This window comes from Epinephelus fuscoguttatus, linkage group LG7 (assembly GCF_011397635.1).
Source record: "Epinephelus fuscoguttatus linkage group LG7, E.fuscoguttatus.final_Chr_v1".
Classification (NCBI taxonomy): domain Eukaryota; kingdom Metazoa; phylum Chordata; class Actinopteri; order Perciformes; family Serranidae; genus Epinephelus; species Epinephelus fuscoguttatus.
Window position 1 is genome coordinate 7,665,223 of NC_064758.1, and position 16,584 is coordinate 7,681,806.

Here is a 16,584-nt window from a genome sequence, read left to right on the forward strand (position 1 = left end):
TATATGGAAATTATATTAGTTTTGCAAAATTTGATGAAATAGAAAAACAATTAGACATTTGGATTTCATTAAAGTAATACATTCACGTACGATATTACGGAGAAAAATTAACAGCCAAATTGGACTACAGACTGGTTTGATGCTGATCTCTAGTTAATTTACAATTACCAGTGAACTGCCAATAAATCTGAGTCATTTGCCAACACATGATGCAATTAAGAGTGTGTGAAAGAGAACAAGAAAGCTCAGATAGTTAGTTAAAAGTGATCAATTAATGCTATAAACGGATGTAGAGTTTAAAGAACAGTTTAAAATGTAAATGTAAACCATTGGAAGAGTTAGCTAAAAATAATGTATAAACAGTTTGAAAAGTTAGTTAAAAGATATATATTTACAGTTGGATAGTTATCTGAAAGTAATGGATAAAAAGTTGGAAGAACTAGCTGAAAGCAATGGATAAAAAGTTGGAAGAGTTTGCTAAAGATAATGGATTAAAAGCTGGAAGAGTTATCTGAAATCAGTAGATAAAGCTTTGGAAGATTCAGCCGATGGGTTAACAGTTGAAATATGTAGGCTAATGGCATAATGGTCAAGGAATCCAGCTCAAGACACAACATGATGTAGTAGGCTCCAAGGGCAAACCTGATCAAATGCACCTAAACATTGTCAGAAGAAATATTGTAACAAGATATTTATTACTATTTATAACTATGAGTAGGCTATCTAATAGCATCCAGTTTACACCGATCAGCCAAAACATTAAAACCACTAACAGGTGAAGTGAACAACATTGATCATCTTTATACAATGCACTGTTCTGTTGGGAAACCTTGGGCTGACATTCAGGTGGGTGCCACCTAACATGCTCCACCCACCTAAACACCAGTGCAGACCAGGTACACCCCCCTCAACATATTTGGATGCTGATGAGGGTTACTCTATGGGGGTTTGGTTGAGAACCACTGATTTATGCCATCAAAATCCATCTCTGATCTCAGATAATTATCTCAAGTATACTGAAGATATCTGTGAGATTTACCCGAAAACCACACACATTTTCACAAATCCAATGAATAAAATGTGAATCAGTTTATTAACCTGAACAGATTCCAAAGAGCATTGACAAAAGAGAGGGAACAAGAGTTCTTAAGAACATTACAATAATAAGATTCCCTTACATACTGACAAAATACAGACAATAAAATTAGATTATTATGTTTAGAATCATTTCACACTCTTTCTGTTGTGCCTTCAATTTCTTAAATGGAAAACTGAGCCATTGCACTTTCATTAATGTCAAATATTAAAGCAGTAAAATGATAAACTTCTGATATGTAGTCATGATGTCAGAATCAAGACGACTGGTTCTGATTATCAAATGAATCATACAAGATGCAGTTTAAAATCTGTAAAATCATTCACACAATCTAAGCATTGTAGCTTGGAGGCTGTACAACACACCAACCATTCTACGACGGTGAGCAGTGGGTTGGTTTTAGTGTCCACCATGACTTTTAACTGTCCTTATCTCAACATAAATAATGTGCCTATAAAAGTTAATCATCTACTCGTTTGTAATGAGACATGTTTAACAGCCATAAAAAAGGTATTTTCTGTCCATTTTCCGTTTTTCTTTCTGTGATGACAACAACACGCTGAAACTGCACTTACTATGCTCACCACAGAAAGCAGTGAGGGTAATATCGACCAGTGACAGCAACAAAAATAAACTAAAATCAGTTATGAGCTATAAAAAGGGGTTACTGTATCCATGTCTTTTTACACTCCACTTGATTGTCTTTGCATTGGTGTATTTAGTGTAGTGTTACTCCAAAAATGGAGATTTCTTATGGTAATAGGTAGTTCTTGTTCTCCCGCTGAGGATATGGGGCTTGTGTGAGTTCAGGAGAGCCAGGATCAGTGTTTGGTCCTAGTTCGAGTGTGTTATTTGCTCTGACTGAGCTGCTGAGTCGGTGTGCTGTGGATAATACACACTCATCCTTTTGTAAAACTGCAGTCCCGGTACCCTGTGTCCTTGTGAAGCTAAAGTATGGTCCACGTGAGCTGTGTTGAGCCTGCCAAGTACAGAGCCAGTGTGTTACAGTACATTATATGGCAAGCGGATTAGGTCAAGGTGCTCAGGTCAGGAGTGTCTGAACACGTGGCCATCAGATACTGCATGAATCCCAATGTAATGTTTATATACACAGCAGAGGAGTTGCAGGATGGAGATTCAGACAAAATGAGTTGTATGTTGTCAGTGTGGCAGTCCTGTTGGTTGAGGTTGCTCATGCTTGAGACAGAGCACACCAGGAGTTCTGTGGGGCCATGGAAGTTGGTGTAAAGGGATAATCCTCATATTTAATGTCCACATGTCCTGATCCTGTGCTGTCTAACTGCGAAGCCGTCTGCAGGGAGGAAAGAGAAAGCAACAACAATCACTGACACTGTGTTGAATTTGAAAAGGTTACTTTAAAAGGACACAAGGCACTTTACTGATTTTACACATAAAAGTCATAGTGCTCATCATGAGGGGGACTACTCAGTATATGGAAACAGCTCTATAATGTCTTCTGTGACTCTACTTTTATAGAACCTCCTCTGTATCAACTGCCCCACAAAATGGTTTGCACATAGAAATGGAATGAATGCACAGGGAACATTGAACTGTTTTCTATGATTATTGGATAGTTCAAAAAACATTATTGTGACAACACGCATCAGTGTGTGACATTCACTAGTTTAAGACTGAATCACAAGGCTTATTTACGGTAACTTCCGGGTAGACAACCCTCACATCATGTTCATAAGATTAAATGCCGTTGAGCAAATGCGGCCTCGATCGATTCCTTTTTAGCCACCTAAAAGAGGCCCACCTAAAGAAGTCAGTATCATTCAGTGTACACTAAATTTAGGATATTTTCACTGCTTTACTTTGCCATCAGACAGCTCTTTCTGGCAGGGAACTGAAGCCATTTTCTCAAAACCAAGTCATTTTACTTCACAGAACGGTGATTACCAGTCGACCACCGCCTCTATCAGATATTGTGTAAGATGAAGTCGTGAAAATAACGTAGATAGTGCACAAAAGACCCCTCTCCATGTTTCATACAACACTGTTCATTTGGCTGTTAATGCGAAACCTCAGTGATTATGCGACTTTGCACACATCGGTTTATATGGAAGTTAGTCCACCACAATGATTCCCATTGGGCCTTAAAAAAGACTTTTCCCCATTGACTTACATTGTGAAAGAGATGTCTGTAAATCAGTGGATATATTTTTTTGAGCTACACAACCCATGCAAAATGACTTATTTTACTAACAGAATTTGATCCATTCATTCCGATGAATCGGAAAGAGCTGTATGATTAAGTAATTTCATCTCACTTCTAGTTGGCAGAGCAAAGAGTTAGCTGGCTCAGCCAGTGGAACTATCTGGTGCACTATTAGCCCATGGATATGAAAGATATTATACCTGGTAAGTTGAACTTTTTTGGGTTTGAGCAACTTTCAAATGAATGAACAAGGCCCCGCCTCCAACCCTGTATCCAATTCTCTTTATACATCTACGTATGGCTACATCAGACACAGTTCTTGCAGTGGTACACATGACACACACTGCTATGTTGATTCGAATGGGGAAGGCCGTTCTACTCTCATTATATATCTGTAGATTTGCATGTAGACATGAGGCATGAGTCAGTGATACAAATATGGCCTTGAATAAACTGTATGCTTGCTGTCCCAGCAGTAACTGAATTAACAAGTGTGCTAATGCTCAACTAGAGCCCTTTTCTACCTCCAGGGACTATACATTTGTGTGGCTTTTGTATTGTGAGGAGTTTTACCTGAGTGGCAGATGTGACTGTCTGTCCAGCATAGGGTGAAGGAGCCATGTTGGGTTCGCTCTTAATGGTTGAGGCATGTTCTGAGACTGACAGGGAGGTTGGGGAGCTGGTGTCAGATGTGGTAGATCCTGAAGAAGAAACAGGACAGCCAAATTAGTTCTCAGACTGAAAAAAAAAAACTATTTATATAACATTGAGACACTTTTCAGAATGATTTGTGTTTGCTTATATCGATTTTAAATCAAAGTAAATCAAACTGAGGATTTAGATTAAATCATTCATCTTCTCCACTACTACACTTCATTCTCCTGTTTCTATTCATCTGTTGGCCCTACCTGTGGATGTTTTATTCTTGGGCATCTTGGGTTTCCGCTTCCTGGTCTGAATGCTCTCTTTCTTCATGGCCAGAGGTCTAGGCACCTGTAGGGAGTAGAGCAACACACATTAGCTGAGCGTACCTCCCAGTCCCTGATACACCAGAAGCCACAGTCTCATGACAGCCTGACCAGAGCTCCCCTCCCACACTGCTGCTCTGATAACAATGACCACAATGCCCTTGGAGAGGTTTTACACTGCGCAAATAAAGAACTGCTCCCTGCTGTACCAGAAGTTTGCTAAAGGAGCTGTTTTACACACAGGTTAGTGCACAAGAGGACTGGGCTTGATTGGGGAAACACTATATGTCAAACTAAATAATGCTTTTTCTGCAGAAAATGCATGTGAATGCAAACAGCAGCTGAAACTCAAAGCATTGCTGAAAGATCTAGAAACTAAATTGTAAAACTTTCAGAGTTGGAAGCTGAACTGCATTACCTAAAGAGGCAGAGGTGAAATACATTGCCAGATAAGCTGGAAGCTTAATTGTACTGTCAACAGTGGAAGCTGAAGTTAATTAACTAAAAGGCTGAAAGAGAAATGCTTTGTACTTTAAAGAGCACATAATGTTGAAAAAACATTTGAATAGAATAACTTGAATGGAAGCATAATTGTCCTTAAAGAGAAAAACCTTTTGACTTAAATGGTTTTTGTAGCTGAAAGTATGCCGAAATAGTTGTTCATTGGAAAATGCACAGAAGTAAAGTTTGTAAATTGTTTAAAGCTTAAATGAAGTCATGAAGAAGTAGTAGAATTTGAAAGTGGGATGGATTAAGATTTAAAGAATTTTTCCCATTCTTTGTTACTATAGTAAAATATAAAAAAGTTTTTTTTTCATTTTATTTTATTTTTATTTAATCTATATTTTATCAGGCAGTCTCATTGAGATCAAGATCTCTTTTACAAGATAGACCTGAGAACAAGGAACATTCACAATCAGCAGACAAAACAACACACAACACAATACAACAAACAACAAAACAACAAGATATAAAAGAAATTAGCAGAAACAGTTACAGCAATTATAGTAAACATCAGACAACAGAGATTTAAAATCTCCAAGATGAATGAATGTCTCAAGTTTAAGGGCAGATTGCAGATCATTCCATTTAAAGGGAGCATAACATCTGAAACCAGTTCTGCCAACATTAGTGCGTGTATATGGAATATCTAAGGTTAAATAGCTACTGGATTGTGTTCTGTAGTTACTGGATTTAAATGAGAGAAGAGATGTGAGGTAATTGGGAAGTTTCAGCAGTAGAGCTTTGTAGATGAATAACATGAGATGGCTATTTCTTCTAGACTGTAATGAAGTCCAACCAACCTTTTGATACGGAGTACAATGATGAGTGCGAAAACTGTCATTAGTAATGAAGCGTAATGCACTGTGATACACAGGGTTTAACTGCTGAAGAGTTGGTGGGGCAGCGTGACAATACAAGATGTCCCCATAATCAAGGACAGACATGAAGGTTGACAGTACACTGACTTTTCGGTTGGAGGGAGACTGACAGCCTTTGATCCTGTACAAGAAGCCTAATTTGATTTTTAGTTTTTGAGTTAACTGTTGAATGTGAATCTTGAATGATAAATTGCTGTCAAGCCAAATTCCTAAGTATTTGTATGAGTCAGTGAGAGTAATGTGGGTGCCATTTAAGGTCTTGATGGCAGGATAGTCAGAGTCACTAGTGGTAGAAGTGGAGAATACCAAGTATTTCGTTTTTTTCTGTGTTTAAAACTAGTCTGTGGTTATGGAGGGATAATTGTAGGGCATCAAAGGCAGTCTGTAGATGAGTAAGGGCTTGGGATGATGTAGAACCGGGGGCATACAGCAAAAAAGTGAATGTTAAAATATTGATTCGGGAGAATTATGTTATTAATGTATAATATAAATAACAATGGCCCAAGGATAGACCCCTGCGGCACCCCGTTTCTGATAGTGAGTGGACTTGATTGAGCGCTGTCAGCGACAACAGTCTGAGTTCTGTCATCTGTTCATATTACCATCAAAGGAGTTTTATTTTGAAAAGAAAAGCCTGTATGTAATAACATATTGCTGAATCTGCATTCGCATTATAAAGCATGAGAGTAGATTTGAAGAACAGCACCCTAAGCTTTGACCTACCCCATGTAGCTTCATGTAGAGGCCACAGGCGTTACACACAGGTTCCCCCTCAGCGTTGCGTCTCCACAGTGTGGTGATGCTGGTGTGGCAGTTAGTGCAGCAAAGGCCAGCCCGGCGAGATGTGGTCTGCTGCAGGTACAGAGGAGATTTTAAAAAATACATTTGAATGAATAACAATTTGACTTTTGTTGGCTGAAACCCAAATTAAAAATCTCAGTGCAGTCAGAAATAGGTTCACAACTCACATCTCAGTATCCTTGAACTATAGTTTGAGAAAACTGAGTTGAGCTGTTTCCTTAGCTTTTAGAATGAATTGCAGGATGTCAGTATGCACTTTGGTCCAACAATGATGAATTATCCGTCCACATACCCATGCAAAAATTCTAGTAAGTCAAGGTGGACAACCTTTAAAGACAACATAACAAATAATTAATATTGTCCAACACCATAGTGTGACTCATTTTGCACCAGAGGTGTGTAGAAAAAGCACCACACTACAGCAGAGCGTCACGTTGCGTTGGAGAGCCTTGTCTAAAAACAGCCGTTCAAGGGCAAGGTCGCTGCAGGACAAATACAAACAGGGAAAACAGCACAGTGGTGGAAGGAGATGTTGGGCAACTCACAGCTGCTCTACAGAGGCAAGTTCCTGGGAAATATACAGCCCTGACACCAGCCCTCACTGCAGCACCACAGAGTTTTTTACATTCTCTTAATGCTCACACAAATTACCTGCTCTGACCTCTTTAGAATACATGGAGAGGATTTTGCATTAGCAATATACATAATGATGCCAGTTTGCTATTTGACTAACTTGTGGTATTACCAATATGTAGGGGTGGAAGAATTCAGATCTTTTACTGAAGACCAAATATACCACATTGTAAACATACCCCATTACAAGCCGAAGTCCTGCATTCAAAATTGTATTTAAATAAAGTATTGGTATTATCATTACAATGTACTTAAGTTTGATAAGTAAACATATTCTTAATGCAGACTGTTATTTTATTATATAAAGTAAATTATAAAATTATCATTACAAGCATCCTAATGCTGTAGCTAGTTGGAACTGAACTAATTTTAATACTGGTGGGTTGCTTAAATTATAACAATGTGCAATATTCCATGAACTGACTGGATGTTTTGAATGAAAAATTAATCTGCAATATAAATTTGGCTGAAAGATAACCATATGGGAGCAAAAAAGTTCACATTTTATTATTGTTTTGTTTTAACTATTGACTATCATAAAATATGAATACTTACAGTATGTAAAGTACAAGTACTTCACAATTATACTTGTATACATCTTTAAATGACATATCAGTGGCGTTGTTACGCCTCTGCGTCTGAGGCTTCAGCCTCCACTATTTTATGAATAGCCCCAAATCTAAATATACAGGCTATGCATATATTTCAAAAATAAGAATGTGCCTCATTATAAAAGAAAAGAAAAAGGCCCAGATGTCCTCTCAGATATTTTACTTAAGTAGAGTACAGTGTAAAAATACTCAAATACTCAAAATAAACTCCATGTATCAAAAGTAAAAATACTTATTAAATGGCTCATTTCAGATTCATACTGGATTATAATTATTAATGCATTCATGTGTTCACCACTTCAGTATTGCAGCTGTTAAAAGTGGTGCTCATTTTAATCACTTTGTATACTGCTGGGTAGTGTAATAATGCAACATCATACCAAAGTTAATTAAAAATAGATCTTTTGCATTAATCCCCTCAGACCCCCAACAGAGATTTGGGCTGAGCCCCCAGTGTCCTCAAATCTTAGAAACACCTCTGTCAATCAGTTTGCAAAAGTGTGTGTTGTTTGTTTGTCCATATTCAGTGTCTTTCCAGTCTTACCAGTCGTTTCTGCGGTTTGATGAGCGGCCTGTTGATGCCGTTCATTTTATGGTAGAGGCCACAGGCATTGCACAGGTAGTGTCCGGTACCGTCCCTGCGCCACAGCGGCGTGGACACGGAGCCGCAGTTGACGCACTCCCTGCCCTCAGCGGTCATGTCGTCCATCAGGTCTGAACACAGCAGAAAACACATGAGATTGAACCCGTGTTGTACAGAGAACATTTCAATAAGAACATCACCAGCGAGACCATTCCGATAGCCTATCACTACACTTCATCTATTTCTCGGTAATACTGTGTGAAAGATTGAATGGTTTTCAGTTATGTTTAGCAGCACTGATGACATCACTGCAACCCTCTAACCAGCCAGCGCAGTCTGTGAATTATCAGTCTTTCATTGATGTTCGGGTATCTATCATATTCCGCTGATATTTCCAAAAGTCTGATCAAACTCTTTTCATTTCATCTCTCTTCCTTTGCAATTTTACAGTTCCTCCTGTGACAACATCCATGAAAAATTGGAATAAACAACATTCCTGTTTACGAGAACTTTTAAAAAGTAGCGGGGGCGTGGATGTGGGCTCTGGTTACGGGCCAGTGCATGATGAATTGGTCGGAGGAGGAATTTAAACCCTCTCTGTCCTTTCCCTGTGATGAAGAGAGATCAAACCCCCGAATGAATCAATCGGGAGACAGACTGATGGAGGAATCTGTTTGAGGAGGGGCGGGACGGTGTGTTATCAGCCTGAAGGATCCAGGGGTCCCCTCCATCCATCACAGCTCTGACACACGACGGACTCCTGGCATTAATTGCCCAAATTCCTAATCCCCCAATTTAGAGAAGCAGAGAGAAAAAGACCGAGGAAGACCCGAGGAAGACCCCAGAGATGGAGCAAAAGCCGTCCTGATCCTGAGCCTGCCTAACTTTCTTTACAGCTCTCATTCCTTATTATTCCATAATAATAAAAAAAACACTGACAAACCAAAAAATACCTGACGTCAATTTCTCTTGCGTCAGACGCCTCTCACGAGCATCTAAACCTTTGAACTCTGAGCAAATCTGATTGATTTCTTCAAAACACGAACGCGAACACTGAGCAAGAGATGGGTAAAAGGTGACAAGACAACAAGAAAACGACCTGGAAATTACTTTTTAAGCTGAATCTATATTTGCCTGCCACAGGGACTAACAACTAATATGTTCAAATATTTAAATATAAATAAATATAAATAAATAAAAATTGGACTGCAGCAGTGTGGTATAAAACCTGTACGTGACCCCTGTATATTAAATACGTATAGCCTAATGTATAAATGTATGTAGCATGTAAGATATGATTACTTCTATTTATTTATTCCTTTACTTTTTTTTTTTTTTTTTTACAAAATGCTTCGGCAATAACATATATGGCCATGCCAGTACAACTATTTGAATTGAGTTGAATGTAACTGAGCGAAAGAAAAAAATTATCAGAAAATTATACAAAAGAAAAAAAATGGCCAGAAAATTCATATATATGTATATTAAATATAAATACAATATCTAAATTAATAAATATTTACATCATATATTAGTGTAATTGTTTATAAAAATGTATAAATGTTATTATTATTATTATTATTATTATTATTATTATCATTATTATTGTTTATTTTTTGCTAATGTTTGGTTTGGGTCATTTCTTGTGAACTTCGTCATTGCCTTCTTTTCATGTTTTTGAAATAAATCAAGCCAATTTGCTCAGGTTTCAAATGGTGAAATTAAGATCACGTCTAAAAGAACATGTTCTATAAAATCGTTTACACTGTAAAAACTGACAGGTTGATCTCACTTAGAATAAAGACTCATTTCTACTTCTGTCTTTTTCAAGGCAATCGGTTTCCTGGATTTTTACTAAAATCAACTAAAAATCTGATTTTTCAGTGTAAAAATGACATATAGCCTACTGTAACACACACGGCTATATTCTGTATTGGGTGCCATAATGATAATGAACATAACATGCTGAGTACCATTCAAGGATATTTTAGTGTGAAATGTCTCCATACTTAAACAAAATCAGATTAATCAAATCAGTTTGTCAAAATTTCAAGAGGTGCGAAAGGCCAAATCATCAAACTGCTGAACGAGGCTTTTAACAAACACTTTAACCCTCAGATCCATGTCTGACTCAAACACTCTTTCCTTCATCAACTTCAAACGCTCCTCACATTGTGAAGAAATGCTGCAGGCTGCAGGTAGAGACCTCTCTGTCTGATCAAGGTGATAACCGCTCTGATTGTTGTGTCGATGGCTCTTTTCACAGTGTTTTTGTCTCCGTGTGTATTGAACTCTGTCATCAGAAAGGGGGATTAAATTAACATTTTAATTGATTGTTTTTAGAGCGTCTCTTCAGAAGAATGTGGATTGTCTAAATGTAATGTTGGATTGTTTCGGAGACTTTGATTGAATCTCGTCCTCCCGACCCCGTGACACAGCTCACTGTTATAGACCTCTCTATTACCCCCTATAATAAATAACAACCACGGTCGTATAACTGAGCTTTTACGATCCGTGATAAACGAACTGACAAGTTAAAGATAACGACATAACGAAGAAATACAAAGTAAAACAGAATATTAGGCTAAGAGATTGCTATAATAATGAAAAAGGCACATTAATGCATATAATATCCAGAAATCTGATTTCAATCTCAAGACACAATGGCTGATATTTTGAGATATAAACAATGAAACAGATAGCTATAACTGATGATAACGCACGAACGAAGGAAATCGTTATCAGTGTGTAATTTACAGGATTTGGATGACAGGTGAAGCCACAGGAATATTCAATTGTCCATATATGATTTTGCACGTTTTCGTTACAATGACGACACAGATTTAAAAAATAGTTTGATTGTAAGATTTAAATATGAAACCAGGGAGTGTTCATGAGCAAATCGGCCCAGTGATGTATTTAGCACTCTGGCCATGACCAAAATATTTTCAGTGATAAAAAATAAGACATTTGGTCTACTTCTATGTCTAATTTTTATCAAAATTATATGAATACATTTAGGGTTGACTTCAAGAATAAAAATTCACTTCATGCTCATGATATAGAAAGCCGTTTTAAGGCCTTACCCAGACTGGACCTCCTCCCAGACAGTCCTCCATGCCGTCCCTGCAGACTGATCACTCCGCTCTCGAAGGGTCCAGGCGTCCAGGAGGACGTCGCCATCTCCGGGCTCATGTACGCATAGGGGCTGGAGTAAGAGCCGCCGACCGAGCGCACCAAAGCGCCTCCGTACTGCTCCGCCCGAGCGCCGTTTCCGAGAACCAGCGGGCTCTGGTAGGTCGCGTCCCGGCCGGTGTTGGTGCTGACGGGCGGACTGTGCGAGTAAGAGAAGCCGTGTGGAGGGTGAGGGCTGCTTGGCGTGAAGGAGGAACCGTCCGTGCCGGTCTGGGGCCAGCCGTGGTGCCCGCTGAGGCCGTGAGACTGGTGGGGCGAGTCGCAGGTCTGCAGGTAGGGCAGGGTGGGCAGCATGGCGGGGACCCTGGTGGTGGGGACGTAGACCGGGGAGCTGGCCGAGGGGTGGATGTAATTCCCGGTGTCGTGCGCGTAAGGGGACTGGTTGGAGGACAAGGTCAGGCTTTGATACATTTTCTGAACTGTTTGGACCCTTGAAAGTATAGGGATGATTTGTCAGGCTGGTGTCAGTCCTGTGGAGGTGATATTGTCCACACGTAAAGGCTCTTCCACCCTTGTTAGAATAATTTGTGCCGTTTTGAACCACAATGTCTTAAAGGAATCCCTATGAGAGAAATAATAAGAGAAAGCTTTTTAAAACATGAGAGCAGGAGAAAAGACTCATTGTCTGGCAAAGTTAAGAGCATCTGAATATTCATACTTGTAAGCAAGTTTTGTTGTTAAAACCCAAAACACAATCTGTATGGGATAATCTAATGATGGATTACAGTCACGCACGAAAGAAGTTCAGCAGTCTTTCAGTATCATCAGTCATATTTCACCTGTATCATTGGATTGACATGAGATGGATTAAAATGACATTAACGACCGCTGATATCTGTCCTGGCAGATAGAGACGACTATCAGCGACCCCAGATATCCTGCGGCTCCGCACCGCCTCATTAAATCATATCCATAACGGAAACCAAATCAAACAACACGACAGATAGCGAGCTCCGTTCCATATCTACCATGCATATATTTTCTATCAATAGAACTCAAATCACATGCATCGTTGATAATAGAGCTTGCTGTATACGAGGAACACCATTTCTTTCCAAGGGCTCTCAGTGTATTATCTCACCAGATAAGGACGGTCGGGTGATAAAGCAGTCCGGTCCTTTAGACGTCCAAAACTCAGTAGTAGAGAGCAGTGGGCAAACTTTGTCCCTCCACACAAACAGAGACGGACGAGGCAGCACCGCGGAGCGTTTCCAAATTGTTTTAGTGCGTAAAAGTTGCGCGCACCGATCGGAGATAAATGAAACCAAAGTTGCTTTTTTGGGTCCAGGACGACTGCAGCGTTTCTCCTCCTGCCGGTATATCTGGAGATAGTTACTGTCGCTGATAATTGCTGATATGGGTGTGCTCCTATTCGCTCCCCAACTGGAAAATTTGTACGGGAGAAAAACACGTGACGCAGTCCGCTGCTCCGAGGTAGGCCTAGGTGGGGAGAGTGGGAAGGAGGGAGGGAGGGCTGTAAGGGAGGGAGGGAAGGAGGACCCCTGGGTGTCGGAAAGAGGAGAAGCGGGCCCAGATCTGAGAGCTGAGGGGTGCAAAAGTGTCAGCTTTAATTGCACCTGCATTTACATTTGCTGGATTCTAAATGTTTTTCATTAGAAGGACGCCGGGCTTGGATACATTTTGTTCCAGGCACGATGTGAACTCCAGGAGACTATTTTTTACACTTGATTTTTACGCATGAAATGGCTCTCATGTAGAGGATTGTCTTCAGGCCACAGAAATTAATATAGGCCTCCATTTGATGGTATTTAAGGGGCTTAAATGGTGCACGTATTGACACGTTTCTGGTATTTTTTAACCCGATGATGAGGATCCATCTTTAACTTCAGAACATTTGCTTTGGATATCAGCCCACAACTGCTCTGCTCGTTACTAGAATATTGAATTCATTCCAAATCATCTTATTCCTAACCATTTTTATGCGCAAGTAACCATAAAATAATGCCTTCATTTGATTTTAACTCAGTCCGGGATATAAAAACACACACTGTAATATAACGTATTGGAAAGGGAGAGTTTTTTTTATGGTGACCGAGTTTACTGTAAAAACTTGATAAGAAATACGAGCAATAACTAACCATAATGATAAAACAATAACTTCGTGTTGTCAAAGGAGCCACAGGAAATCATTTGGCAGTGTAGGGATATGAAGGCTTGGATAATGGACGCTGATGCTAAAATAAAATACACAAATAAATCGTGTGTTGTTATGCCACAGATAAGGGCGTTATCACTCAGAGAATAAGATAAAATACAATCATTTTGTCTGATAATCAGGGCCGTAAAAAGAAAGAAAGAAACACACCATAGGCCTACATTAATAAATAAATGTAGTAGCCTATATTTAGCCTATATATTTAGATTTGGTAGTACTCCCTCAACCAAAGGCTCTGAATCAGAAATTAGACCTTTACGGGGGCAATGTGTTCAGGTAAATATCAGAACTGAATAATGACGTAAATAAGAAATACAGCTTTGATATGTAAGACATTTCCAACATCATTTTAATATTGAAATGTGAAAATCAATTTACTCTTAACATCTGTCAGAAAATGTGAAGACGACGAGAGGTCCGATAAGAAATAGCCTATAGAAAACTGTTTAAAAAGTAAAGCCTGTTAGAAGGCAAACGAAGCTATTAAAATAAATAAATAGATAAATAAATAAAACTTCCTTAGTAAAATGTCATCCATTAAATTGCATGCTGGCTACAACACGAGACATTTTATTGGTATTATTGTAAATACAGCCCGACTTTCCTTTGATATATCTTTTATTTAGAAAGGCGTTCACATGCCTCTCAAGCCTCTGAGCCGACTAATAACATTAAAGTCTGACACAGTAAATGTCTCCTGTCTGGACCCCAGTAATTAATCCTTCCGTTAGTTTTCCACATCCGTCCATCTCCGTCATGGAGCCTGTCTGTCTGCTTCCCGTCCCCTTCTGATGGCCGAACACTTGATTTGTGAAACGGCTTCGCACCACCTAGTGCCGCCTGTATATTCACTTATTATTTGTCTTGGTATTTTACTGTGTGTAAAACTGTCGTGTCTTAGCTGAAACACACTCTGTGGCCTGTTGGATAATGTGGGCCAGGTTAGGTTATAATGCGTTGATGCCGAAAGAGAAACGTGTGATATATCTTTAAGCCCCTTATATTACCTTATATTATAACAAATCTATCTCCGTTTTAGTTTTTAGATATCATATTTTATTTAACTTTAAATTATTTTTTGGATAAGTATGCCGCCCGTACAAGTGAATACAAAATTAACAGATGTACATTTTTAGATACAGCATGATCTAATTCCAATAGATGGCACTTATGAAAAAAACTCATGAAAAAAAAGACAAAATAAAAAGGCAGTCTTGTTGGGATATATTTGGGCCTATAGAGTTGCGCAGCTGCAGCAGCCCTGCTAACATCTTCTCAAATAACAGGACTATTTGTCACCGCGCAGGTAATTCCTGTGTTGCTGAGATCAAATTAGCCTCCTTATCTTGGGCCTCCATTCTAATCAGAATTGGGACTTCATCACCGTCACATTTATAACTTCTGACACACAAACACTGGCTTGAGTGTCATTTTAATGGATTAAACGTGTAATAATGCTCCAGCTCAGGGGCGTATATATAGACGGTTGCACTGGGTTCATGGGGCCTGTGTTGCAAATGATTCAGATTGACACCTTGGAACTACACCTGGGTTCAAGGAAGAACTCACATTATATTGTATTATATTAAATGGTCATATGCCATTTACTATTGGCTATATGACCTAAAAAATGCGAACCCATCTCAATCATGTTTTTCTTTTCTTTTTCGTATAAATAGTCAGTAGCAATCTATAACAAAATTTTATGCTTATACAACATGAACTAGAAAAACCACGGATGAACTATATATACATATATATAGCCTATATATATATATATGTCTCTCTCTCTATATATATATATATATATATATGTACATACATATATAAAATCCCAATTCAATTAAATTAATAATTTCTTATTTTCCTTAATATTTTGTCACATGCAATGATGATTGTAACCATGGGTAACATGTATGTTGATGTTGTCTACGTCAAGTCTCTATTTGATCATGTGACAAGATGACACAATCTGGAAGCTAGTTTAGGTGCGACATCTGTCAAGACTGACACACTGAGCACATCTAGTCCAGCAAGCAGACGTGGCAGTAAGAAAGGACAAGAGAGAAACAAACAGGAGGAAAAAGTAGTAAAGAAATGAGATTCCTTTGGCTTTTTTATAAACAATTGCCAGTGGTGTGTGTGCGCCTTGAGTGTACTAGGGACCCATAGTAACCACCTTAAGCCATTGCTCGAGCTTATTTATTTTCACTTTAAGTTTAACAATTGATTTCTGTTGTGGGAGGTGAAACAATGTAATTTATATAGATCATTATTTTCCAAAGTGTCAGGTATATGTAGATAGAAAACATTTGCATCATTCAAGGTAAATCACCATCACTGTCACATAGACAGTTAAACATCAACCCTCTGATGAAATCATTAAAAATGCATAAATCATGGGTGGAATGACGCTGACTCACATCACTGTGCAGCAGCAGCATACAGCAGCAGTAGGCAGGAAGGTCCTCAGCACTGCAGAGAGGAAAGAGGAAAGTTGGTCAACAATCTCACTGTCACTGCTCAGTCAGGATGTAGTCCAGCACAAGCCTCCAACAGCTGTTGTTTCTATACTTCAGTTGTCTCAAACACATAGCATGTAAAACAGTCATATTTTAGAGATGCTGTAGTGGATTTTTAATTTTTGTTTCACCTTTTGGACTTGACAAGATGTCAAGATGTAATTTTGCAAGTACGTTATTAATGTATTTTGAGCAGAAATCTAGCTATGTGTAACTGTAATCTGTGCTTTCATAAATTAAATGCACAGATGTACCTCATGCATACATTTGTTTTTTTTAAGTCAACAAGTTTTTTTTGTGTTTTGAGTTAATTTGACTAAAATTTATAAAGCCGATTTTGCCTAAGTAATATGAGACCAATAAACAACACTATCCCTGTGCACTTAATATAGAAACTCAAGCTCTCCACAGTGTATTTTTATACAGTAGTTCAAT

At 38.7% G+C, this 16,584-nt stretch overlaps 1 protein-coding gene across 2 annotated transcripts; it reads right to left on the reverse strand.

Annotated features, from left to right (window-relative positions):
• Positions 1-938: 938 nt before the first annotated feature.
• On the reverse strand, positions 939-12,837 carry gata5 (GATA binding protein 5). Of its 2 annotated transcripts, none has more exons than XM_049580350.1 (7): positions 12,533-12,837; positions 11,343-12,013; positions 8,218-8,387; positions 6,352-6,477; positions 4,187-4,271; positions 3,852-3,979; positions 939-2,408 (listed from the first exon to the last, which is right to left on the reverse strand). In XM_049580350.1, the coding sequence occupies exons 2-7, from the start codon at positions 11,860-11,862 to the stop codon at positions 2,289-2,291; spliced, it is 1,149 nt and encodes a 382-aa protein (XP_049436307.1). In that variant the 5' UTR covers positions 11,863-12,013; positions 12,533-12,837; the 3' UTR covers positions 939-2,288. The 2 variants fall into 2 exon arrangements, with proteins under 2 accessions (XP_049436307.1, XP_049436306.1); XM_049580349.1 differs by having other exon boundaries at positions 947-2,408; positions 6,352-6,480.
• Positions 12,838-16,584: the final 3,747 nt, after the last annotated feature.

Excerpts from the sequence above, each read along its gene's own strand:
- gata5 (XM_049580349.1), bottom strand. The coding sequence starts at position 11,862 with ATGTATCAAAGCCTGACCTTGTCCTCCAACCAGTCCCCTTACGCGCAC. Across the intron at positions 6,481-8,217 it reads TCAAACCGCAGAAACGACTG|CAGACCACATCTCGCCGGGC; the intron begins GTAAGACTGGAA and ends CTGTACCTGCAG. Across the intron at positions 4,272-6,351 it reads TCTACATGAAGCTACATGGG|GTGCCTAGACCTCTGGCCAT; the intron begins GTAGGTCAAAGC and ends TACTCCCTACAG.